The sequence below is a fragment of the Sus scrofa genome, chromosome 2 (genome assembly GCF_054392235.1).
Source record: "Sus scrofa isolate SSC_HxYL_T2T_F1_AM1 chromosome 2, Sscrofa_HxYL_maternal_Yorkshire_Landrace_v2.0, whole genome shotgun sequence".
Taxonomy (NCBI): Eukaryota; Metazoa; Chordata; class Mammalia; order Artiodactyla; family Suidae; genus Sus; species Sus scrofa.
In genome coordinates, this window is record NC_139384.1 from 32,452,436 (window position 1) to 32,479,319 (window position 26,884).

Here is a 26,884-nt window from a genome sequence, read left to right on the forward strand (position 1 = left end):
TACCTAACATCTAATTAGAACAGAAAAGTAACTGGAAATGAGTCACATAGGGGGACATTAATAATTGAAATGTAGAATGAAACAACAATACTCCAAACAAAAACACCCACATATACATAGAAAGCCAAGTTCTTACTTCTTTTTAAGATTTCCAAACATCTTATGAGGGTTTTCTCTCTTAGAGAAAGTCCTAATATTTTTCCTCACTGTTATCAAGAGAAAAAAATAATTTCAACCTTCATTCCAAGACATTTCTTCAAGATATACTCGAGCATCGACTGGTCCCATATTTCTTAGATCATCTTCTGTAAAATACAGAATGAGACATTTAGTTTTGATAGTTAAACCATAATCATGAAGAATGCTAAGAAGGCAACTACTTAGCCTGGTCACTACAATTCTAATTATTTTAAAACTTAGCTTACTACTTTTGACAGTGGTTTTAAAGCTAACTGACTTCAGCTGACTAAAAAAAATCCAGAATATCTTCTTATAAAAAGTCAAAATCTATACCATTTTTTCACAAATATGCAACAAGCAAAATCATGAAGTTGATTTGATGATTCCTTCTGACCAACTAGTAGAGGGAAATTTTTCATCAGATAAACTATATCTCTAACTAAGAAAGACATTGTGGAGTCAGGTAAAAATAACCACTTGAACCTTGGTTATAATATTTTACTAGCTTTCTAACCTTATATCAAGTTATGTCTTAACTATTTCAGAAGGGTCACTAAGGGACTGAATTATGTCCCTCCCTCCAAAGTAGTATGTTGAAGCCCTACCCCACAATATGACTGTATATGGAGACAAGGCTTTTAGGAGGTAATTAAGGTTAAAGGAGATCATAAGAGTGGGGTCCTAGTCCGACAGAACTGATGGACTTCAGAGGGAGGGGACCCTGTCTACTCACAAACACAGCTAGAAAGTGGCTTTCTGCAGTCCACCAAGAGAACTGACCAAGAACCATATCAATTGGCACCTTGATCTTGAACTTTTCAGCCTCCAAAACTGTGAGAAATAAAATTTGAAACTACCCAGTCTATGGAATTTTATTATGGCAGATAGAGAAGACTTATACAAAGGTGTTTTTCCAAATGAGATCAAGCTAAAGGTGCTTTCAAGAATAAAGCTCTAACCAAATGTAAAGGATTGTTAGATATCTGATTTTTAGCTGCTCATAAGAGAGTAATAGATAACTTACCCAAGAATTATTTTAAAATATTCCAATAACAACACAAATGTACTGTGTTGCTATTCCATTACTGTTTCCTGGGCCAAAGTTTTTCCTTTAGAAAAAGGAAGGTCCAAAGACACCTGGAATTCTACCTAAATTTAGTACGAATACGGTCTAGGTAGTATAAGCATGCACTTGTGCTTAAAACGGGTGCACTTTAGGACAACGAAAGCAAAACCGGATGAAAAGTACCTGTCTTTGTTTTTAAAGGCATGCTATATTCCTCCTGTATGCTTGTATTTTTCTGCTAGGAGTCAGTGCTTAAAAAAAAAAACTACTAAAATCCACCCCCAATCCCAATGAAATTTTCTTGAGCTGTCTTACTAGTCTCTTGTTCACTAGCTGAGAACGCTTCTCTTTGTTCTGTTGTATGAATGCCTGCAATTTAATTATATTTAATAACTGCCTGTTAAAAATTTATTGGTGAGTTACACAATTTTAAAATAGATGAAAAGATTATAAAATATTTTGAACTCACCATGGTTTTCTATTAAAGTATATCAAATATTACATCATTTCATATTTATTGCATACCAACAGTCTATTAAAGTGTCCTAAAATCCAAAAATAAAGACTTTTTGCCCCAGTAGTCAAGAGTGGTTTTTCCATCTGTGTGCCAACTGAATAGCCTATGCAAAGTGTATCAGTATGTTAAGTTGCCTATGTTCCAGAGTGTCTTACGGATATCTTAAGTAATTTTGAAATCAATTAAAGCAAATAAGACAAGGCAGGGGTAAATGACAAGATGAGTAAACCTTCTTAATCTAACCTATCTTGGACACCTGCAATGCATTACTTGCACAAAAAGACAACCCATTCATAAATATCCATTATGCCATTTTTATTTTAAGATAATTAATGAGAAATAACTGGCAAGTATAACTGTCAAGCAAATCAGTTTTGTATTGTTCTGCTTCTCTACTAGGATGATACTATTATTCTCACCTAGTTACTATTTCATGTGGATCCCTTTCTATTATTCCTCTTACTCAAAAAAGTGGCTTTTACATTTTTATTATTATTTTTTCTTTTTCTGTACAGGAAAAAACTTTAGAGTAGCTAACTGTTTCTCGGTTGGAAGATCAGCTTAGACCTTATCTCATAAGTGAAAGAAAACAGAACACAAAAATGGTTAGTACTTTGCCCAAGGTTAGAGTTAAAAGGCATATATTAAAATATTCTCCTGTTCTATGACTATCAAAACATCTATATATTGACCTGATTATTCAACACTATGTGCACATGTCCAAGTTTTGCAGGGATTCTGGTTTTTAAAGTCAGTATCTGATCCAAAAGAGAACACAGGCTTCCCTTGCTATACAAAAATAGCATTCCTATGAAACCTTTTGTCAACCAAAATGGGTAAAGAAGCAATCACCTCAAGACACATCTTGCTAACCTGCACAAAATAAATCAGGATAAAGCACGCATGCTCAGAGACACAGTTCAAAGCTATGGTGGCTTGATGCTGAATGTCATTCCTGGAGATAGAGGTTAGCAGTGCCACTCTTGCTACTTGGGGCTCTGGGTACACACTGACTCTATAATGGGCCTGCTGTAAAGCAAATGCGGAACGCTATTTTTGCTTTTCACCTTTTTTCATAAAAGTGAATATCCTCTTAGGATTTCTTTTGCTTAAGCGAAAGCAGGTACTAATAATGCACATCTTCCAGGAGAGCAAAGTGGCATAAAGTGGATTTTATAAAGCAGAGGATACCTATATACCATATGACTCTCCATTATATGAAATGTAGCAAGCAAAGCTATCCTGTATGTTGGGTGTGGGGGAACGAGTAATGACTGAAGGAGAAATGAGAGGCCTTCTGTGGTACTGGTTGGTGAGATGGATGTGTTCACTGTGAAAATCCATCAAGCTGTACACTGGAGCGCTTCTTTTATGTATGATATACTTCACTGAAAAGTTCTAAGTAGTGTGTTGAAACTCTAATGGCTGTATTTTTAAATAGAAATAAGGAAAGGAAAGTTAAGGAAAGAAGTGAAGAGCTTCATAAGAAAGTATGTATTCTTTGAAAGGACTGTAATCTAACAACTTGTGAAAAAGGCTGGGGGTGATTAAGTCAGAGGAAAATTGGATCCCTGGAGAACTGTCTAATGAGCAGAGGGGGTACACACAAGGAAAAGGTGAATCTAAATGCGGGGGCGGTGGGGGAGGGAGGAGACCACGATCTTTTGTTGAGAGGCAGGTGTCCAGGGAATGGGGCAACAGCAACTCCCCCCCCCAACTACGATTACAAAGAAGGAGCACAAACAAATCAATGTTGTTTTTTTTCCCTCTTTAAACAATGATCTCTGCTTGTCCACCATTGTAGTTATAATTAGAAAACTTAATTCCTTCCTAGCCCTTAAAGTAACTCACAGGAACCCTGTAATTAGCTTTGATAATTGTCTACTAATCAGGCATTGCACCTGCAAAAGACATAAGTTCTTTTTGAGTTTTTCATATTATAAATATTTTTGCTCATCACAATGCAATATTTTAATAGGTATCTGAAAATGTAAACCCTATCTCAAAGTTCTCCTTTATATGACATTACTGAAAATGTTGAGAAATCAGAAACTGACTTAGAAAGTTCTTTAATTAAAGAGATAGATCCAAATTTTAAATCTGGAATCTCAGCTACAAAATGGTAATAACTTAAAGAAGCAAAATCAAAAACAAAAAACAGCCTTTTGGGACGAAGACACATTGCCTGGCATTTGGTGAACTCTATCTTGAGTCCAATGACACTACATGATTCCTAATTCTTTTGAAGTGAATGGGTTCAGCTTTTTCTAAGGTGTTGAGGAATATTAAGGTCTGTCACACCATATTATTTGTCTGCTTAGCCAAATATGAAGACAGGAAAAACTAGATTTACTTACATGTAGAAAGCCGTACACTATCATTAACAAGAAAGTCCTGACGAATATAATGATAAAAATCAAATAATTTATGTGGTTACTTGAAAAAGAATCTTTCAACCTTTAGAAGTATAGGCCCTTCTGACCTTGTGTTCTATTGGATTTGTCTGACAACAAGAAGTGAAAGAATTCTGTGGCTCCATTGTCTCAACAGTGGGATCTAAGAAAACACTGGCAGGACTCATCCGAGAGGTTTATGAGCCTGCAATTCAAAGAGATTAAAAGGAAAATCTACGGAGATTCTTTCACACTGAAGAATAACATTAAATAACTATTAGCAGCTTGGTTCAGTAAAGCTTACTAGAGCTCTCGCTGGGTCATTCACAACTTTCTAAAAGAGGAAAGGTTTTTTTCAGCTCCATTTGGGAATCAATAAATATTTCTTACTTCTTACAAGACAATGGAATTCCAGTCTTTTAAAACTTCCTCCTAATGATAGTAAAATTTCTAAAACAGCTCTTTGTTTGCTGCTTAAATAATTACACTTCCTAATCCCAGGAAACCTTTTCTAACTGTAGCTACAATTCAAATAAATTAGTAAAACTAAATAAATAACAGCAACAAAAAGCTACTAAGGAAAGGAATTTAACTTTATTTTTTATGGATGAGATATCTATAAGTCTCATTCAAACTATTACTGGCCAAAAGGGTGAGTTTATCTGCAACTCTGTCCCTACTGTTCACATGTGGCCATATTGTGTTAACTCAAGTGATCAAGTCTCACTTCAATTAGTCCACTGTATTTATTATTATACCATTTAAAATACTTAAAGCTTATGTGTGTTTAAAGTAAACAGCAGTATTTTCCTTTAGGTTTAACTTAGTATCTTGATGTTTTAAAACCAAATAATTTTAAACAATCACCTCATTCTTAAGAATCATTTCACTATGCATAATCAAAGTTTTCACATAGGAAATAACCTGAAGGAAATCAGTTCCTTGTCCTTGACAATCTCTGTTCTCGGAATAGTTTCTACCTTGATAAGAGATTCAGAATCAGGCAACATTTAACTTGAAACCCGCTCATTAAATCATATAGCTCTGTAATCCTTTCCCAGATGAAATTAAAGAGTCACAATTGTAAGGTCTTACATATTAAAGAAAAATTACAAACCTGGAGTTTAATTATGGACTTGAAGAACTACGGAGCTTTTATAAGCTGAACATAAACCCCGTGCACACGAAAGGCACCAAATGAAACCCGGAAATTGAATTTCATGTTTCACTACAGAAAGGTAGAACATAGCAGCATAAATAAGCCTGGCCTCTCACTCTGACCCTCAAATATGCCTCATTCCCAACTATTTGGAACTAAAATAGTAGGTTGTACACACCTATTCAAAACTTGGCAGCCCAGCACAGTGATTAGGAGTCAGAGAATGGCTTTGAGTTTCCCCTTTATCAATTACTAGCTATGTGACCTTAGTCAAATTACTTAGACCCTCTGAGCCTCGGATACCTTCTCTGGAAAAGATATTAATATCTTTTAATTTTTTAATTCCTTACAAAGTTGTTAAGCAATGATTAAAAGACAATTACCATAGTTCTGGTGCTCAACAAATGGCAGCTATTGTAACTGTTATTTTAATCTTATAATGTTTGTGTTGACTGTCTGTATCAGACCATAAAAAATGACTCGATTATTAGGTGGTTAGGGGAGGGGGAGCCTCAAGTACCACAGTGTAGTAGGAAGGCAGCAATTCTTGACCCTGTCTGGATTTATAACAATGTTAAGAAGTTTGCATTAAAACTGATCCATTATTATCAAAGTCATAGTCCATATAATTATTTAGTCCTTCCAAAGTATCAAACAAACTGAAAGACAGGAGCCACGGGGGAAAAAAAAAATCAAAATAATTAATTTGTGGATTAAATTCAGAGGTTAGACATAATGACAGCAGATCAGAAAGTCAGGGAAGGCTTCTTTCCAGGGGGAGGGGGAGAAGAAGGGAGGACTTGAGTTGGAACTTGAATGCAGAATAAGCTGTGAAGAATCAGAATGGAAGGGTGTTCTGAGTAATGACAAACAGCACAAGCTGATGTGTTTGGGAGCCCCTAAATGGATGGGGAGAAGATTCACATTAGGTCTGTGATCTAATAAGGTTAGAAAAAGTAATTAGGGACAAACTCAAAAGCTAAGTCCCATTTAAATTCCAGGGAGTAGATAAATGTTGTTTGAGGGAATGGGTAGTTATATAAGATCTTAAACAGAGGAGTGGAATAAAGAAAGCTAAACCAATCAAAGTGTAAACAACTGTGGGAGAAGGCCAATTAGCATCTGTGGAAATAGCCTGAGTATATGTTATAAGCTGGATATGGACTACTTGGTAGCTGTGAGAATTTTTAAAAGATCACAAGATCACATAGAAAAAAAAAACCAAAAACCTAACACTGAAAAAGAAATGCCAACACTCATTTCTAATTCACTGACTATATACTGAGCAAACTAGAAGTAATCAAGAGTGTAATGTGAAACGATTTCAAATCTGAGGATTAAAAACAAGTAATGAAAAAGGTGGACCAGTCTTGGTTTTGAACCCAATGAGTTTGACTGGGTCAAGCATCGAAGGAGAAATTGGGCAAAAGGTTAAAGATAGAGACATAACTTCCTAAAATCCTACATTTTCTCTGTTATTATATCAACTCCCAATTACATTCAAGTATTCCAGGATTATAATTATAATCTTGCCCATAGGTTTCTACAACATTATTTGAAACTCGTCAAATTTTTATTCAAAACCACTGAGAAATGATCTTCAAATACATTTTCATTGCAAAAAACCAGTTATTTGCATTTAAGTAAACAGTAATAAAAAATGTGAGTCATCACTTTCTTGTGACAAATAAGATGGAGCAGGAGGACCATCACAGAAAGTTTTATCTACGTTCTCTTCTCTCTCTGAAGAAATGCCAGTCCCTAACTGTCTACATGGATTTTCTGCATCATTTCACATACTTACTTTTTCTAGAAACAGTCACCAAAAAAATATGCCCCCTGATGCTTATCTTCAAACTTTACCTGAAGCACATTTTTATAGCCAATTTTCAAATTCCTAAAATCAAGTGGAAATACTGATATGACTATAAATGGAAACCCTAATCTGACTAATACAAGTATTTTATAAGGGTCAGTTTTAGCTCATTATTTACATAAATATCTATTGACCTTAAGCCATTATTCCAAACAATTAACCCAAATTCATATTATCTACATTTAAAAGTATTAATTCGCTTCTTAGGGAGTTAATCAGTCTTTAGCATTAACTTGCTTTTCAGGAAGGATTCTTATTTTAAGCTTAGGAAATTACATGTTGATTCGGTTTTCTGACACACAAATGTTGGTGAGGTTTTAAGATATACTCCTCGTTTGGCCCCAGATTAATTTATCATCCATTCTCAAATATTTATCAAAAGAGAAGTGGATTGTATAATACAACTCCAGAAATGACCTTTTGTATCTAGGTAAGGAGAGTCTAGCTGATCAGCTTTAAGTAAAGACACATTAACACACACTAAGGTAAATATGTCCAACTGGAACTAACTGATTAAATTCACTAATTCACACTGCTTTCAAAATGTATGATATCTGAGAACTGAATACTACTCATCTTTTCTTAGGTTTGCTTTTCTTCAGTCTGGTCAACACTGCCCTAAAATGTTAACTAAGAATATGGAAGTGGAAATGAGGGAGAAAAAATATACGTACTTTATTTTAACTACCCTAGAGTTTTTCTTTTGATAATTTCTTTTGTGAAGGAAAGGAAAAGAGATGTCAAGAGCTCCTTTAAATGATCTTTTAGAGAAATAAATGGTTGTAGGTAATACTGATGAGGCTTTCCTTTAAAGAGAGCACCAACTTTGAGCTATAAAATATAAGAAAGTATTTAACATCAGCCAATAAAACATCTTCTGCCTCCTTTGCAAGGATTATAGAACTCAAGCTTAATTTTATACTATATATTAATGGAGGACAGGAAACAAACATATTTAAAGCACACCTTATGAAAAGAAAGTTCTACAATGAACTATCACCACATGCAAAAAAAAGTTCTGTATAACAAAGCTATTTCCATGTCCCCAGGGGGGTGACCTAGAAAAAAAGAGTGCTTTGACCTGGTTATAACAAATTCTCTCTCTCTTGGTAACCTATCTTGGTCTTTAACAAATTATCACTCTCAAATATTTTCCTTCTATCAGTTTTAAATCCTCACTGTTAGAAGTTCAAGTTCACTTCCTTCTTTTAAGGAGTCATTTATTGAAGACGCGTCAAGAAAGAAAAATTAATGCTGGTATTCAAAAGAAATGACAATACTAAACTAGGTTTATTATAAGATTTTTAAAATAGCTCTAGTGTGAAAGGCTTAAAAGCCAAGTTACATTTGGATCAGAAACTTTTCTTTTTTTTTTTCCTAAAAGCTTTATTTAGCATCTTTGTACTTACCTCTTTGTTCTTTTGTTGTTGTTTTTTGCTTTTTAGGGCCGCACCTACGGCATATGGAGGTTCCCAGCCTAGGGGTCTAATTGGAGCTATAGCGGCTGGCCTATGCCATAGCCACATGGCAACACCGAATCCTTAACCCACTGAGCAAGGCCAGTGATTGAACCTGAACCCTCATAGTTCGTAGTGGGATTATTTCCACTGCGCCACAATAGGAACTCCCAGAAACTCTTATTTCTTAACTAATCAGCAAGCCTATCACAATTTAAAACTGAAACATAGCACTCTATTTGAAGCCTCTGCTAATGAAGGAAATATTTAGTACTTAGATCTGAGGTCATGAAAATTTGTATTTCTATTGTCCTTCTAGAATAGCTCATCCACCTGAAAAATTTGCAAAACAAATGGACATTATATAAATTCCCAGATGTATCTATCTGAATCATGAATCAAACACAACTTTCATTGTATGTGGTTTGTCTAAACTTTGTTGTGACCTCATCAATGACAGAAGAATCCTCTGTGATAGAGGAGCCTACAGTTGGTTCCATTAAAACCTCAAAATCAAGGACTCAAAAATCAAAAGAAATTCACATTTCCAAAGACTTTTCAAAGGCAATGAGAACAACTTGAAGATGTTAACTATTTATTCTTCCAACATCTCTTTTTTTGTTTTAGGGCGGTACCTGTAGCATATGGGAGTTCCCTGGCTAGGGGTTGAATTGGAGCTGAAGCTGCGGGCTTATGCCACAGTCACAGCAACTCAGGATCTGAGCCACGTCTGCAACCTACACCATAGCTCACGGCAATGCCTGATCCTTAACCCTCTGAGCAAGGCCAGGGATTGAACGTGCATCCTCATGGATCCTAGTCCGGTTCTTCAACCACTGAGCCATTAAGGGAACTCCCCCAACATCTCTTAAACCTTCCTTCATGCAATTCTCCTGTCCCCTTTTAACCCTACTTCCTATTTCTCTCCACTTCTGGTCTTCCCCACCTTATACCTTAGCAAGAGAGGGATATTTTGTGATTCCTAATCTGTCCCTACCTCTTTCCTCTTTAGACAAGTAGGCTTCTAGTAAGTTTCACTGATAGGTTCTTAATACTTTCAAGCTGTGGTGTGGCAAAAATGCAGAGTGAAGGTACAAGTACATACCCTACACTCCTTGGTTTCAGGGATTATCCTCACATTAAGCAAATGAGCACCCTAGAATGAAGACTGATAAAAACTGTGCAAAGCACCATGTAATCTCCAGCAGAATGTGGTCACTTTAGGAATACAGGTAACTTCTCCCACACAACACATTCATGTGTTTTATTTATTTTGTTTTTTTTTAGGGCTGCACCTGTGGCATATGGAAGTTCCTAGGCTAGTGGTAGAATCAGAGCTGCAGCTGCTGGCCTATACCACAGCAAGAGCAATACCAAATCTGACCTGTGTCTATGACCTACCCTGCAGTTTGCAGCAATGCCAGATCCTTTAACTCACTGAGTGAGGCCAGGGATTGAACTCACATCCTCATGGATATTAGTTGGCTTCTTAACCCACTGAGCCATTCATGTGTTTTAGATTCAACACTTTCAAAGAAATTTTATTATGTGAAAAAGCAGGGTCAAAAAGATATATCTATAATAGAATTCATCCTCAAATTGTACTATCTCTTCATTCTTTTGCCAGAAGTACAAACGTGTTTACAAAAGAAATACAAAATTTGAAAGCTGCCCATATATGCACCACATAGAAAGGGGGCTCAATATTTAAGACATATTTGAAAATTAATCCAAATTCATTGCAAAGGTACACTTATCAGTTACTTAACATTTTTAAAAAGCTCATCAATCTTAAAAAAGCGGAAGGGCTTTAGAGATGATTAGTATTATGAAAGTCACTATTAAAAACAAATACTCCAGTACATAAACAAGTTGCTCATGAAGTCTTTACAAAAAGGTATCACACACTGCCTCTAAAAAAGACTTAATTTTATTGACACAACTCCCTCTGAAAAATAGATATGGATATTCTGTATATATCATCGCAAAGGTGTTAACCTAAAATGCTGTGTTGTAGAAATAAAGCCTTATTTCTCAAATAAAATTTTCATAACCCTAATAGCAAGAGCCTTAAAATCATTTTGTTAAGTTTGAGGGTGTGCCAGTGCAGCACATGGGAGGAGATTCAATAATCAAATAGAGACAGCAAGCTTTTATCAACACATCCGAGTCAATGCTGAGCCGGGTGCGCTATGGCAGAGTGCAATTGAGTGTTTTCCCCACAGGCTGTAGCTGATTATTGACTCCCCCCATTAGCATGTAGGGTGCATATTGAAGGTTCAAATAGAAGGCCGAGGGACTCCTATCCCAAGGCCAGTGCTGAAAGACAGCCTATCACTTCGTGTAACTGCAGCCCATGTGTGACAAACCTGACCTACATTTCTCCCCTTCTTTCTCACAATAGCTTGTCACTGTTTTAAGAAGCTATTTTCTAGAATGCATAAAAGAAATGACTTTTAAAATTGCTTAGGAAATGTGCATTTTTAAAATACCATTTATAGCAATCCTATAAGGAAAATAGTTATCCATGAGACAACCAGGAAAACCTAGCCTAAAATAGGCAGAGTGCTTTAGGATGTTATCCTTTATAGTATCTTCCTTTAGATTGTTAGTTATATACAGGGTATAGTCTTAAACGTACTACAATTAAAATTTTAATCAGTCCATAATTAAATTTAATAAAAAGAAGTTTTTAAACATAAAAAACATATTAATTAGGAATATATAATTAAGCATTTTCATTATAAAAAGTAGCTTTCACAGCTTCACAAGAAGCCACATCCTAGTAGTTTTGTTAACTTCTCAATGGATACACAATAATCACTGCTAAGAATAGGGCATAATTAGAAACAATGATGGAGGGGAGGAGTGAGGGAGGCAATAATAACTTGGTGCGAATGCTGGAAAATGCTCCCCAGGAATGGCTGCAGACTGCCTCAAAGCACTGCCAATGTACTGGGGCTCCCCACAAGTACCTACCATGCCGCTGCAGGTCATACTCTTTTTTTGTCTCTTCGTTCCCTAGAATTTTCCATGCCTGATCAATTTCGATGAACTTCTGTATACATTCCTCCACTGTTCCTGCTGGCACATCTGCACTTTGTTTATCTGGATGATACTGCCAATCAAAAATAAGGGGGGTGATGAGTAAGGAGGGCTGAGGCAGGAGGGGGAGGGGAGGTAGGTTAAAAAAAACCCAAAAAACTATATATCTGAGCTTAGTTAAGAGAGAGGTAATGAGAAGATGAAAACTAAGATGCCAAGCAACGAGACAACAGTGTTGGGCACAGGAGACAACTGCCAGGTTAATTAGACCACTGGAGTAGCTATAAATCCACCAGTGACATGATCTGTCACAACGTGCAAAGACAGCATTTTCTGGATAATTTGCTGATGGAATCACTGGTCTCATGGACAATTTACCTAGAGAGGATGACTAACACAAACAGAAATAGGTACATGCAGACAAGCAGGACATGACAAAGAAAGAGTATAAACTCCAGAATATAAAGCTCTCCATATCAAAAGTGCTTGGCTGAAATTACACAATTATACTTTAAAATAAAACACTTTTCATCTTCTGCCTCAGCTCTGATGCTTTTAAAGTTATATACTCCCTCAACATAAATTTTTATTGAAAAATGATTATTTTATGGCAGATTTGTTAAAACAATTTTAAATAACTCAATGAAACATTTGAAAAAAAATTAACTCATTAGTACATTTTTCATGCTGAACTTCTCCATGCTGGTGATGATTTTTCCTAATAGAGCAAAAGCTATTGTGATATTTGGCTGCTCAGAAGAACTAATGAACATTACGCATGCTGGGGAAAAGATTTAGGGCAAATAAAGAAAATCAGCCTTCCATTTTCCCTTTGACAAATTTAGGCCATCAATTACCAAACGATGCTCATAAAAGTTACTCCCATGGTGAGGTTTAAGCAATCCTTAAACCTAGGATATTAAATAATGTACCAAAGCCAAAATAGAGTTGGCTACATTAAAGTTCTCTAGCTAACCCTTCCTCTAACACTACATGTAAATGATTTGTACAACAAGTCTGGTATGGTTTAATGTTATTTCATGAGCCATGCTCAAATACATACACCATTAGTGTATATTTAAGATATATTTACATGTGAAAACTCAATCTCAGTATGCCGCAAGCATTGAGTAAGGCCCTAGAGAAATCATTTTAATAGCTGTATCAAAGGAGATTAACTAGAAAGACAGTTAACTAGAAGACAGTTAATTTCTACTAGGCCACTATAGAAACAAACAGTAGTTGGTATAATTAACAAACAGATTGGGCCTAATCATGTACCAACCTGACCAAGAAAGCCCTACAAAACCAACATATAGTTACCTGAAGCCCCAAACAAAAAGCTATCACTAAATTCCGAGTTACACATCAGTTCTATGGTAGTCAAGGCACAATTCCATTGCTTTCATTATCATGGAATTTTCCTGACTAATTTTTTAAATTAATAATTCATCATCTGAGACATTTAGATCTATTCTGTTGTGGTGCTAGAATGCAATAGATTTCATTCTGTGATAGAGGCATCAATTAAAAAAAATGACAGGAGTTCCTGTTGTGGTGCAGTGAGTTAAAAATCCAACTGCAGCAGCTCTGGTCCATACAGAGGTGCAGGTTCGATCCCCAGCCCTAACCTGAACCCTAACCCATGGGTTGAAAGATCCTGGCATTGCCGGGGCTGTGGTGTAGGTCCAAGTGTAGCTCAGAATCCCTGGCCCAGGAATGTCAAAACGCCACAGGTGCGGCCATTAAATAAAAAGAGAAAAAAAAGGGCAGTCACAGCATGAAAATAAGTATGTCAATTGGGACACTAAAAGCCTTGGTCCATTTTTTTTTTTTTTTTTTTTTGATAGCAAGTTCCGAAACAAAATGAAGGTCTAAAAAAGTTAATACATTCTGTGGTAGGCTGATAATAGCCCCCAGAGATATCAGACCCTAATTCCTGACACCTGTAAACATTACCTTATTTGGAAAATGGTCTTTGCAGATATAATTAAGTTAAAGATTTTGAAAGGGAGAGATTATCCTGAACTGTCCAGGTGGGTCCTAAATCAAAGTGTTTTCATAAGAAAAAGGCAAAGAAGGAGTTTGACACAGAGAAGGGAGGGTGAAGTGAAGACTGCAGAGATAAATTTTAAATACTGGCCTTAAAGACCAGAGTGATGAGACCACAGGCCAAGGAAGGCTGGCAGCCGTAAGATGCTGAAAGAGACCAGGAATGGACTCTTCCTCTAGAGCCTCTAGAGGAATCATGGCTCAGTTAACACCTTGATTTTGGTCTAATTATACTGATTTTGGCTTCTAGTCTCCAGAATTATGAAAGAATAAATTTATATTGTTTTAAGTCACTAAGTTTGTGGTAATTTATTTCCACAAGCATAAGAAAATTATACATGATCTAAATATATCCATGGTTTAAAAACAGAATATAATAGATGAAACAATTTCTAAAGATATTTCAATTAAAGATCTATTAACCAAGTGGTGTCATTATTATGCACATTTTTAACTTAAAATCTACAATGACTCTTTATTGTCCGTGGAAACCAAGCCTCTAACATTATGTCTGAAGACTTTCTGAACCCAAAGTGAATGCTAATGTTTTTTCTACTATTTCCACGTTGGAACCCTCCCAGGAGAGGCAGGTTCAAGCATTCACTATCACTGCAAGAGACCACAATCATTTTCCTCTTGTTGTCATGGCTTATTTTATTCTTTGCCCTTATTTTCTTTGAATCTCATTAGCCAAACCTTCCCACTGTTGAGAGCCCAAAGGTATTCCTACTTCATTCACTCAATGATCAAATGAAAGAAGAAAAAACTAAAGCATCCTGTGTTCCAGGAGCTGGCTTACTAACTAAATGAGAAGTCAGAAAAAGACAGCATGGACTTCCTTATATTGGAAAAACGACAGCTAAATCATACAAATAACATGGAATTCTGAGGAAAACACTCACCAAATAGAGAAAATAGTGATACTCCTCATTAACAGAATAGGCATGTACTAAAATCAATGGTGCAAAGTTCATTTATTTTAACTTCCTTTTTTTTTTTTTTGGTCTTTTTTCTTTTTTTTTAGGGCCGCACCTGCAGCATACGGAGGTTCCCAGGCTAGGGGTCTAATTGGAGCTACAGCTGCCAGCCTATGCCACAGCCACAGCAATGCGGAATCCAAACCGTGTCTGCGATCTACACCACAGCTTATGGCAACATCGGATCCTTAACACACTAAATAAGCGAGGCCAGGGATTAAACCCTCAACCTCATGGTTCCTAGTCGAATTCGTTTCCGCTGCGCCATAACAGGAACTCTATTTATTTTAACTTCTATTTGCTACCAGTACTAAATTGAAATGTATTTTGCTGCAACTGGAAGAATTTAAGTCACCTAGAAGCAAAGAACTCAAAATTAAGAAGTCAGCAAGCTGGAGTTCCTGTTGTGGCTCAGCAGGTTATGAACCCAACCAGTATCCATGATGCCTGGGTTCACTCAGTGTGTTAAGGATCCAGTGTTGCCATGAGCTGTGGTGTAGGCCAGGAGCTGCAGCTCCAATTCAATCCCTAGCCTGGGAACTTGCATATGCCGCAGGTGTGGCTCTGAAAAAGAAGAAAAGAAAGAAAGAAAGATATCAGCAAATCTTACAATAAACCACTGGAAATTAAAGTTTAAAAAATTACGAATTACCATAGCCTCAAGGGGAAAAAGCGGGAAGCAAATGGAAAGAAATACTATGTTTATGATGGGAAGATCATATCCATTTTTTCTAAACTGATACAAAAATTTTACGCATTTCCTATCTAAATTCCACTGAGCCACTTTGAAGAAGTAGACAAGATGATTACAATGTTTATATGAAAAAAACAAACATCTAGAACATGCAAAAGGATCTTCAAAAAGTACAAAGCTGAAGGACTTACATGACCCTGACTTTAAGACTTATTATAAAGCTATGGTAATCACACTGCAGTACTGGCCTAAATATATATAAATAGATCAGTGGGACAGAAGAGTTTAGAACTAGACCATACACATGCAGTCATTTGATTTGATTTTTTTTTTTTTTTTTTTGTCTTTTGTCTTTTTGTTGTTGTTGTTGTTGCTATTTCTTGGGCCGCTCCCGCGGCATATGGAGGCTCCCAGGCTAGGGGTTGAATTGGAGCTGTAGCCACAGCCTAAGCCAGAGCCACAGCAACGTGGGATCAGAGCCGCGTCTGCAACCTACACCACAGCTCATGGCAACGCCGGATCCTTAACCCGCTGAGCAAGGGCAGGGACCGAACCCGCAACCTCATGGTTCCTAGTCGGATTCGTTAACCACTACACCACGACGGGAACTCCCAGTCATTTGATTTTCAACAAAGGTGCCAAGGCAATTCAATTCAGAAAGGACGGCCTAGAACAAATGGTGTTGAAACAACTAGATGTCCATGAGGAAAAAATATTAACCACAAGCCCTATCTCACTCCACAGACAAAAACTAATTCAAGATGAACTGCTAGATAAAAATGCAAAATACAGAACCATAAAGCTTCTAGAAGAAAACAGAAGAGAAAATCTTTGCCCCTTGCGTAGGCATAGATTGCTTTGATAGGAAGCGAAATGCACAAACTCTAAAGACACAAAATGGATAAACCAAACTTTATAAATTTTAAAACTTTCTGCTCATCAAAGATAAATTAAGTAAGTAAAGAGACAAGCCACAGACTGGGGGAAAATATTGGCTAAATATTTATATAATAAAGAATTCGTATCCAGAATATTTTTTTTAAATGATAGTAAAAAGGCATACTAATTAAAAATAAGGTGGGGGGGGAGAGACTTGAATACACATTTTTCAAAAGAAGACAGATGAACAGACAATGTACACATGAATACGCACTCAAACCCTTTTATTAGTTATCAGGAAAATGTATATTAAAATAAAAAGACACTGCTAAACATCTAATAGAATGCCTAAAATAAAAAAGACAGAACACTAAATGCTGATAACGATATGGAATAACTGGAACTCTCATATGCTGCTGGCAGAAAACAATTTGGCAATTTGTTATCAAGAAACACATATCTACTCTATGGTCAAGCAATTCTGCTTCTGGATAGTTACCTAAGAGAAATAAAACATTACAACACATGTCCACAAAAGACTTATAAAAGAATGTACTAAAACTCTTATTTATAACAGTTGAAACCTGAAACCATAAATGTCTATCAACAGGAGGATAGATAAAATATAGTATATCATAAGGGAATATTATTCAACAACATAAAAGAAAAAAACTATGATATATTCAATGACAACACAGATGAGTATCTAAAACATAATGTTAAATAAAAGAAAAACAAAAAGGTACACAGTGTATGATTATATTGATGATATTCAAATTCTGGCAAAACTAGTCAATACAGTTTGCCCTCTATATCCCTGGATAAAAGGACTTATATATCCTTGGATTTTGGTACCCTTGGGATGTCCTGGAACCAGTCTCCCGAAGTTACTGACCAAGGGATGACTACAGTGATAAAAATTAAAAGTTGGTTTTCATGTAGGAATAAGGTATGCAGGGGGGAAGTTAACTGGAATGGGCATAAGGGAATCTTCTCGAAAAATGGAAATGTTCTATGTCTTGTTTGGGCTGGTGGTTACATGGAATTAAATGTCATCAAACTGAACACTTAATTAAGTATCCATGCATTTTGGGAGTTCCCTTCATTGCTCAGTGGTTAATGAACACGACTAGGATCCATTAGGATGCAGGTTTGATCCCTGGCCTTGCTTGGTGGGTTGAGGATCCAGCATTCCCCCTGAGCTGTAGTTTACGTTCAGATGCAGTTCAGATTCCTAGACTGGGAACTTCCATATGCTGCAGGTATGGCCCTAAAAAGCAAAAAAAAAAAAAAAAAAAAAAAAAAAAAAAAAAAAAAAAAAAAAATCTGTGCATTTTTCAGTGCATGTATATCATATCTCAGTAGAAAAATACCTTCAGGAAGGAATGGCATGATATACTTAACGTGATGAAAGGAAAAAACCTCCAACCAAGATGACTCTACCCAGCAACGCTCTCATTCAGATTTGAAGGAGAAATCAAAACCTTCACGATAAGCAAAAGCTAAGAGAATTCAGCAACACTAAACCAGCCCTACAACAAATACTAAAGGATATTCTCTAGGCAGAAAACAAAAATTCCACAAATGACAAGGCTCACCAGTAAAGGTATATATACCGTAAAGATACGAAATCATCCATGCACAATTATGCCACCAAAATCAGAAATCTTGAGAAGAGGTGGGTACAAATGCAGGACACTGGAGATGTACTTGCAATTAAGAGACAAACAACTTAAAAAATCTCATATACATATAGACTCTTATATCAAAACTTCAGAGTGGAGTTCCCATCATGGCTCAGTGGTTAACGAATCTGACTAGGAACCATGAGGTTGCAGGTTCAATCCCTGGCCTTGCTCAGTGGGTTAAGGATCTGGTGTTGCCGTGAGCTGTGGTGTAGGTCACAGATGCGGCTTGGATCCCACATTGCTGTGGCTGTGGTGTAGGCCGGTGGCTACAGCTCTGATTCGACCCCTAGCCTGGGAACCTCCATATGCCGTGGGAGTAGCCCTAGAAAAGGCAAAAAGACAAAAAAAAAAAAACCTTCAGAGTAACTGCAAACCAAAAATCTACAATTGATACACAAACAAATAAGAAAAATCAACTCAAATACAACACTAAAGATAGTCATCAAACCACAAGAGAAGAGAACAAGAAGGAAAGAAAAAAGAGCAACAAAAACAAATCCAAAGCAATTAATAAAATGGCAATAAGAACATACATATCAATAATTACCTTAAATGTTAATGGACTAAACGCCCCAACCAAAAGACAGACTGGCTGAATGGATACAAAAACAAGACCCATATATATGCTGTCTTCAAGCGAACCACTTCACTTCTAGGGACACATACAAATAGAAAGTGAGAGGATGAAAGAAAATATTCCATGCAAATGGGGATCAAAAGAAAGCTGGAGTAGCAATACTCATATCAGACAAAATAGACTTTAAAATGAAGAATATTTTAAGGGACAAGGAAGGTCACTACATAATGATCAAAGGATCAACCCAGGAAGAAGATATAACAATTTTAAATATCTATGAAGCCATAGGTTTACCACAATATATAAGGCAACTGCTAACAACCTTAAAAGGACAAATCAACACCACCACAATAATAGAGGGGGACTTTAACACCCCACTTACAGCAATGGACAGATCAACCAGACAGAAAATCATTAAGGAAACACAGACCCTGAATGATGCATTAAACCAGATGGACTTAATAGATATTTATAAGACATTCCATCCCAAAGCAACAGAATACACATTCTTCTCAAGTGCATGTGGAACATTCTCCAAGATTGATCACATCCTGGGCTACAAATCCAACCTCAGTAAGTTTAAGAAAACTGAAATCATATCAAGCATCTTTTCCAACCACAACAACGCTATACGACTGGAAATCAACAACAAGAAAAAAACTGCAAAAATCACAAACACGTGGAGACTAAACAACATGCTACTAAACAACCAATGGATCACTGAAGAAATCAAAGAGGAAATTAAAAAATACCTAGAAGCAAATGAAAACAAAGATACAACACTCCAAAACCTATGGGATGCAGCAAAAGCTGTTCTAAGAGGAAAGTTTACAGCAATACAACCCACCTCAGGAAACAAGAAAAAGCTCAAATAAACAAGCTAACTTTACATCTAAAGTAACAGACCAGACCTAAAGAGAGAGCAGACCAGACCTAAAGTTAGCAGAAGGAAAGAAATCATAAAGATCAGAGCAGAAATCAATGAAATAGAAATGAAGAAAACCACAGAAAAGATCAATGAAACGAAAAGCTGGTTCTTTGAAAAGATCAACAAAATGGATAAACCCTTAGCCAGACTTATCAAGAAAAAAAGACAGAGGAATAAAATTAGAAATGAAAAAGGAGAAGTAATAACAGTTATCACAGAAATACAAAGGATCATAAGAGACTACTATATGCAGCTATATGCCAATAAAATGGAAAACCTAGAAGAAATGGACAAATTCGTAGAAAAGTACAATCTTCCAAGACTGAACCAAGATGAAATAGAAAAGATGAACGGACCAATCACAAGAACTGAAACTGAAACTGTGATTTAAAAACTTCCAAAAAACTAAAGTCCAGGACCAGATGGCTTCACAGGCAAATTCTATTGAACATTTAGAAAAGAGCTAACACCTATCCTTCTGAAACTATTTCAAAAAATTGCAGAGGAAGGAATACTCCCAGACTCATTCTATGAGGCCACCATCACCTTGATACCAAAACCAGACAAAGATACCACAAAAAAGAAAATTACAGACCAATTTCACTGATGAACATAGATGCAAAAATCCTCAACAAAATACTAGCAAACCGCATCCAACAATATATTGTACATCATGATCAAGTGGGATTTATCCCAGGGATGCAAGCGTTCTTCAATATCCTCAAATCCATCAGTGTGATACACCACACTGACAAACTAAAGAATAAAAATCATATTTCCTCTCAAAAGATGTAGAAAAAGCCTTTGTAAAAATCCAACACCCATTTTTGATTTAAAAACTCTTCACAAAGTGGGCATAGAGGGAACCTACCTCAACATAATAAAGGCCATCTATAACAAAGCCAGAGTGAATATCATTCTCAATGGTGAAAAGCTGAAAGTATTCCTGCTGAGATCAGAAACAAAACAAGGATGCCACTCTTGCCACTACTATTCAACATAGTTTTGGAAGGCCTAGACATAGCAATCAGAGAAGAAAAAGAAATAAAAGGGATCCAAATTGGAAAGGAAGAAGTAAAACTATCACTATTTGCAGATGACATGATACTATACCTAGAGAATCCTAAAGACTCTACCAGAAAACTGTTAGAGCTCATCAATGAATTTGGCAAAGTCGCAGGATACAAAATTAATACACAGAAATTGACGGTATTTCTACATACTAACAATGAAAGATCAGAAAGAAAAATAAGGGAAACAATCCCATTTACCATTGCATCCAAAAGAATAAAATATCTAGGAGTATACCTATCTAAGGAGACAAAAGACCTGTACTCTGAAAACTATAAGACACTGATGAAAGAAATCAAAGATGACACAAATAGATGGAAAGATATACCATGATCGTGGATTGGAAGAGTTAATATTATCAAAATGACTATACTACCTAAGGCAATCTACAGATTCAATGCAATCCCTATCAAATTACCAAGGACATTTTTCATAGAACTCGAACAAAATATTTTAAAGTTTGTTTGGAAGCACAAAAGACCCAGAATAGCCAAAGACATCCTGAAAAAGAAAAATGGAGCTGGAGGAATCAGCACCCTGACTTCAGACTATACTACAAAGCAACAATCATCAAAACCGTATAATACTGGCACAAAGACAGGAAAATGGATCAGTGGAACAGGATAGAAAGCACAGAATTAAACCCACGCACCTACAGCCAACTAATCTATGACAAAGGAGGCAAGGACTACAATGGAGAAAGAACAGCTTGTTCAATAAGTGGTGCTGGGAAAACTGGACAGCCACAGGGTAAAGAATGAAATTAGAACACTCCCTAACACCATACACAAAAGTAAACTCAAAATGGATTAAAGACCTAGATATAAGACCAGACACTATAAAACACTTAGAGGAAAACATAGGCCAAATACTCTCTGACATAAATGACAGCAACATCTTCTCAGATCCACCTCTTAGAGTATTGACAATAATAAGAAACATAAACAAATGGGACCTAGTCAAACTTAAAAGTTTCTGCACAGCAAAGGAAACCCTCAACAAAATGAAAAGACAACCCACAGAATGAGAGAAAATCTTTGCAAATGATTCAACTGACAAGGGATTAATCTCCAAAATTTATAAACACTTTCTGCAACTCCATACCAAGAAAACAAACAACCCCATCAAAAAATGTGCAGAAGATCTAAACAGACAATTCTCCAAAGAAGACATACAGATGGCCAAAAAACACATGAAAAGATGTTCAACATCACTCATCATTAGCAAAATGCAAATCAAAACCACGATGAGGTACCACCTTACACCAGCCAGAATGGCCATCATCCAAAAGTCTACAAACAACAAGTGCTGGAGAGGGTGTGGAGAAAAAGCAACACTAGTACACTGTTGGTAGGATTGTAAATTGGTGCAACCACTGTGGAAAGCAGTATGGAGATTCCTCAGAAAACTAAAAATAGAACTACCATTTGATCCAGCAATCCCACTCCTGGGCATCTATCCAGAGAAAACCACGACTCGCAAAGACACATGTACTCCGATGTTCACTGCAGCACTATTTGCAATAGCCAAGACATGGAAACAACCTAAATGTCCATTGACAGAGGAGTGGATCAAGAAGATGTGGTACATATACACAATGGAATATTACTCATCCATTAAAAGGAAAGAAATAATGGCATTTTTAGCAACATGGATGGACCTAGAAACTATCATGCTAAGTGAAGTCAGCCATACAATGAGACACCGACATCAAATGCTTTCACTGACATGTGGAATCTGAAAAAAAGACAGACTGAACTTCTTCACAGAACAGATGCTGACTCACAGACACTGAAAAACTTATGGTCTCCGGAGGAGATAGTTTGGGGGGTGGGGGGAGGTGCTTGGGTTATGAGATGGAAATCCTGTGAATGATCATTATACAACTACAGATGTGATAAATTCATTTGAGTAATAACAATAATAAAAAAGAACATATTTATTAACCAGTAAAGAAATCCTACATCCATTAATAGTCAATCTCTACTTCTCTTTCCTCCTACCTCCCAGCTATTTTATTTTCAGTGTCTGTGGATTTGCTTACTCTGGACTGGAAGGATAAGACACACACATGCTTTACCACATGTACATACAAATACACACATATTAATTTAAAAGCACATCTGTGATTCTTTATCTATAAAAATTAAGCTTCCTAGTTACTTTGGGAACATTGGCGAATAGCTAAGAATGTGAAAGAGTATATGTTAAACAAAAACAAAATGCTCTCTTTGAGCTCAGAATTTGGTTCCACAACATAACAAGTGACCCTGCTAAGGAATTCACTGTGGCAAGTCCTCTGAATTTAATCATAATAAAATCCTATATATAACTTAGTCCTGTGGTTCCCAGAGAAAGCACTAATGTAAAGCTTCAGTGTGATTATGTGGCAGCCACACTGACAGAACAGTATGAAGAAGTATACATCTCTCTGGTCTACCAAACTTGCTAGTGATTGTCTCTAAACTTCCAAAAGGTTGTTTTAAAATCATTAATATTTTCAAAGAGACCTTTTGGTCTGATCACAGCTATTTAAAAACTTCTGCTAAATGTCATTATAACAATGCCATCCCTTGAAACAACATTAAGAGACTCATTATGAAATTACTGGCAGTTCCAAGAAAATAAGGAAAAAGAGGAGGAGGAGGAAACAGAAGAGGAAGGAGGATAAGAGGAGTAAGAAGATAGGGAAAGGCAGAGAAAGCGGAAGAGAAAAGGTGGTGGAGAAAGAGAAGACTTCAGGGGAAGTGAAAGGGAGACAGAAGAACAGTAGGAATAAGAGGAATAGCAAGGATAAAGGAGGGAAGAGGCTGAGAAACACTGAAAGAAAACAAAGCCATGAAATATTTATGTTAGGTATTGATATTTTTCAGATAAAGGATTGAGAGGTAGTTTGCAGGAAACAGATTCACAGAAATGAAGAAATGTAAGTAGAATGGTATGTGGCTGGGTAATTTAATCCACAGCAAAATCTTTTCAATTACAGAAGGTTGACTTCTGTAATATACTTTGAACTGTGAGATTTACTAACTTAAATACAACTAAACCAGCACCAAATCCTTTGCTAGTCACATGCCTTTTTTGTTGTTGACTATATACAAGTGTAACACAACCTTTTCTTTTTTGTACATACGATATGAAAAAATGTTAAATTTTAAGAAATAGGTTATATTATATCAAATTTAAGTGTAAAGCCAGTCTTCATCCTCTCCTAAAAAATCCTAGCAAACAAGTCTTTGATGACATACTCAACATAAGGTACACAGAGAAATCCAAGATTAACACTCTGCTTCCAACATCCCCCAATGATACCTAGAAGCAGTGCACTGGCTAACTTTATTTACCCCTGTGTTCAGGGAAGACATGGTTTTTGTTAAATTAAGGACTTAAGGAACCAATGCCAAATTCAAGTTATTCTAGCTAAACAAGAGTGGTCACATATGCCTACAGATAATACAGCTCTGTTCTCCTGCAGAAACTCTTAGCTCTACTCTGTGGCCACCAAGGCCGGCAGGTACTAATTAGGTAGGTAGTGTGTTCTGTTCTGTCAACGCTTTCATGCTCTTCTTTTATTAATTGAGCATTCTGCCACATTAATGATACTAGTACATTGGCTTTGAATTCCCTCAAGTGCTTTACTCCTGAGATAGAAAGAAAGAAGATACGAGAAAGAGATGATCACAGATTTACGTTACCTACCTCATATTTGAATCAATACTAAAACTGTTTCCTCTAAAAGTTACCTATTTCTCTTTTTGGCAGAAATGTTCCTATGAACTTAAAATGTTCAAATTCTCCTTAAATAAAATGTAACTATTGATTTAACATTATAAGCATAGGAAGCTAAAATAGGAATGAAATCCCATATTCATTTAGAAGTGTTCAAAAATTAATAGTAGGATTAAATGCATAAAGGCTGGAAAGGTGGTGGCAATTCTTAATTCTAACCAGCTCAATGGTGAGGAAAATTCACCTAAAAGGAAACTCAATAAACAAGAAAAGTGACTATAGTCTGATAAAAACTGATGAGTGGAAAAAAAAAAAAAAAAAAGCACTTAATAACTGTACTTAAATTCAATGAACATAGGATACTATTTTTGAGATAAAGGCCTAAGTAAGCTTCTTAGGACACTGGGAAAACATATCCTCTGAGCTAATTTTTGGTTTCCCTTCTTGCAAATCACTGTTATTATGAAGCAGCCATTAAAGAGTTGGTTAGGAACTGCTGTTAAGATAGGACAGTAGTGATTCTCTAATGAATCTGAATACAGTTTAGGTAGGCAAGAGAGATATGCATAGACTGACAGGACTGAGTCTTGTTTTTCATTTTCTGTAAGATACCTACTATCTTAAAACAAGATTATGTTACAAAAAGTTAGATATAAAATTACTACAATTGTGTCTTTTACACTTTGACACTACATTAAAATTATGAAGGGTTGAAAAGAGCAATTAGAAAGGTAAAAATCAAGTACAACACACTACTGCCACCTAATGCTTAGTAAAATATTGCCTAAAGAAGCAGTCAACACATTTTACCCAACAGTTAACAGCAGAAACATGATTTTCAAAATATATATATGAGCAATTTAAAGATTTTCTAATTCAGATAGAGAAAACAAGATTCATATACAAGACTGGTAGCCCAAAAGTGCATTTATCCATTCAAAAAAAGGCTCATTAACCACCTTACTAGAAATCAGATACTGTGCTAGTCAGTGAGGATCCACAATGAACAAAATGGGATCCCTGCCCTTGAAGGACTCACAGTCTAGTGGAGAAGTACAGATAGGTAAACAATTAATTATAATACAATGGGGGGGATGAGGTGCTAAAAAAAGATGACAGCATAAAAAAGTTTTTAACTCAGAATTAGAGGAGGTTCCTTAATAAACTTGACTGGGTTTTGAAGGATGAATAGGAGTCAGCTTATGGAGTAACTGTGGAAGGGTGGAAGGAGAAAGGCATGATGTGCAGAAAAAAACAACAAATATGAGACAGGAAAATGTAAAAATGGATATTAGAGTTACAATTAGCAGAAGTGTAAGCTATGCCAGGAATGAATAAAAGAACCGATGAGTAGGGAAAGTGATTAGAGATAAAGCTGAAAAGTTAGACTGGGTTCAGATCATAAAGGAATATTTTAGTATGCTAAGAAACATGAACTTTTCCCTACTTAAAACTCTACTTACGTTTATCAAAGACAAAAAAAATCTAACCTGATGCTGGGATGGAATGGGTAGAAAAAATAGGTAGGGGAACCTGCAAAAAGGAAACTACTGCACTCTGGCAGCACGCCTGAGGAATTATGCTAAGGTTAAAAAGGAAGAAGGCAGGAGGAGGCAGACAAGGGACAGGTGGGGACCTAGGGACATAAACTTAGAAGTCATCTGTGAAGCAGAAAAAACTACAAGAATACACAGAGAGCAGCCCTTCTCAACCTTTTTGAGTTCTGAACTCCTCCACAAATCTGATAAAAAGTTGAGGGAAAAAATACAAACATAATTAATTGTGCATACAATTGAGGGATTAAAAACCTCCAAAGTACTTCGGCCTCAGGTATGAGTCCCTGATCTTGTGATAAATGAAGAAAGACAAAAATAAAACTCTGGAAGGACAGTAACATTTACTTTAGATAAAGGAAAAGAGGCTAGAAAAGAAAACAGATCAACAAACAACAAGGTAACCAGGAAACAGGCTCCAGAGAAGCCCAAGGAAGAAAGTTCCGAGGCAGATAAAAGATGTATGACATCAAATGTCACAGTAAATCCACAGAATATGGCAAGTAGGGGACAGTGGCTACTTTAATAGGCACCACCGAGAAGAAGGGTAGTGGTGAAAGAGGGTGAGAAGCAAACAGATGGTAGTCAAATAATGTCTGGTAAGGCAGAAATGAAGAGTGACAGCCAGAGCAGCCAAGGCCAACGGAGAATGTTTTTGAAATTCATTTTACTGGAAAGATGGAAAAAGCAATGGAAAGGGAGAATTCAAGACAGAGAGGAGAAAAGAGAAATGGAGCAGGACTGACCATAAAATATGAAAAACTGAACTCTCATTCTGGCTTTGTTAATACTAACCATATGACTCTAGAAAAGTTATTCAGCTGTACTAAATATCCTCACTTGAAAAATGAAAAGAAAGTTTGCTACACCACAAGCTACTGAAGAAAGTAAGAACTTCTGTCCATCATATTACCACTAACCACATCTGCAGCACCTAGCAAAGTGCTTGGCACATATAAGACTCTAAACTGACTGTATAGTAATATATGAATTACAATTAATTTACACTCATCATTTTTGAGAGTTCTCTCCATCCATTCTCT

General features: G+C 36.3%; 1 protein-coding gene across 5 annotated transcripts in view; it reads right to left on the reverse strand.

Annotated features, from left to right (window-relative positions):
- DNAJC24 (DnaJ heat shock protein family (Hsp40) member C24) overlaps nucleotides 1-26,884 on the reverse strand; it is a 61,662-nt gene that overhangs the window by 4,774 nt on the left and 30,004 nt on the right. For 3 of the 5 annotated variants that reach the window (XM_085011574.1, XM_013994474.3, XM_013994473.3), the window contains 2 exons: nucleotides 11,628-11,766; nucleotides 237-305 (listed from right to left, as the gene is read on the reverse strand). In XM_085011574.1, coding sequence (XP_084867700.1) covers nucleotides 237-305; nucleotides 11,628-11,766 — 208 coding nt within the window. Of the gene's footprint in view, nucleotides 1-136; nucleotides 306-11,627; nucleotides 11,767-26,884 lie in introns of all 5 variants that reach the window. The other 2 variants (XR_014837096.1, XR_014837095.1) reach the window with 1 other exon arrangement.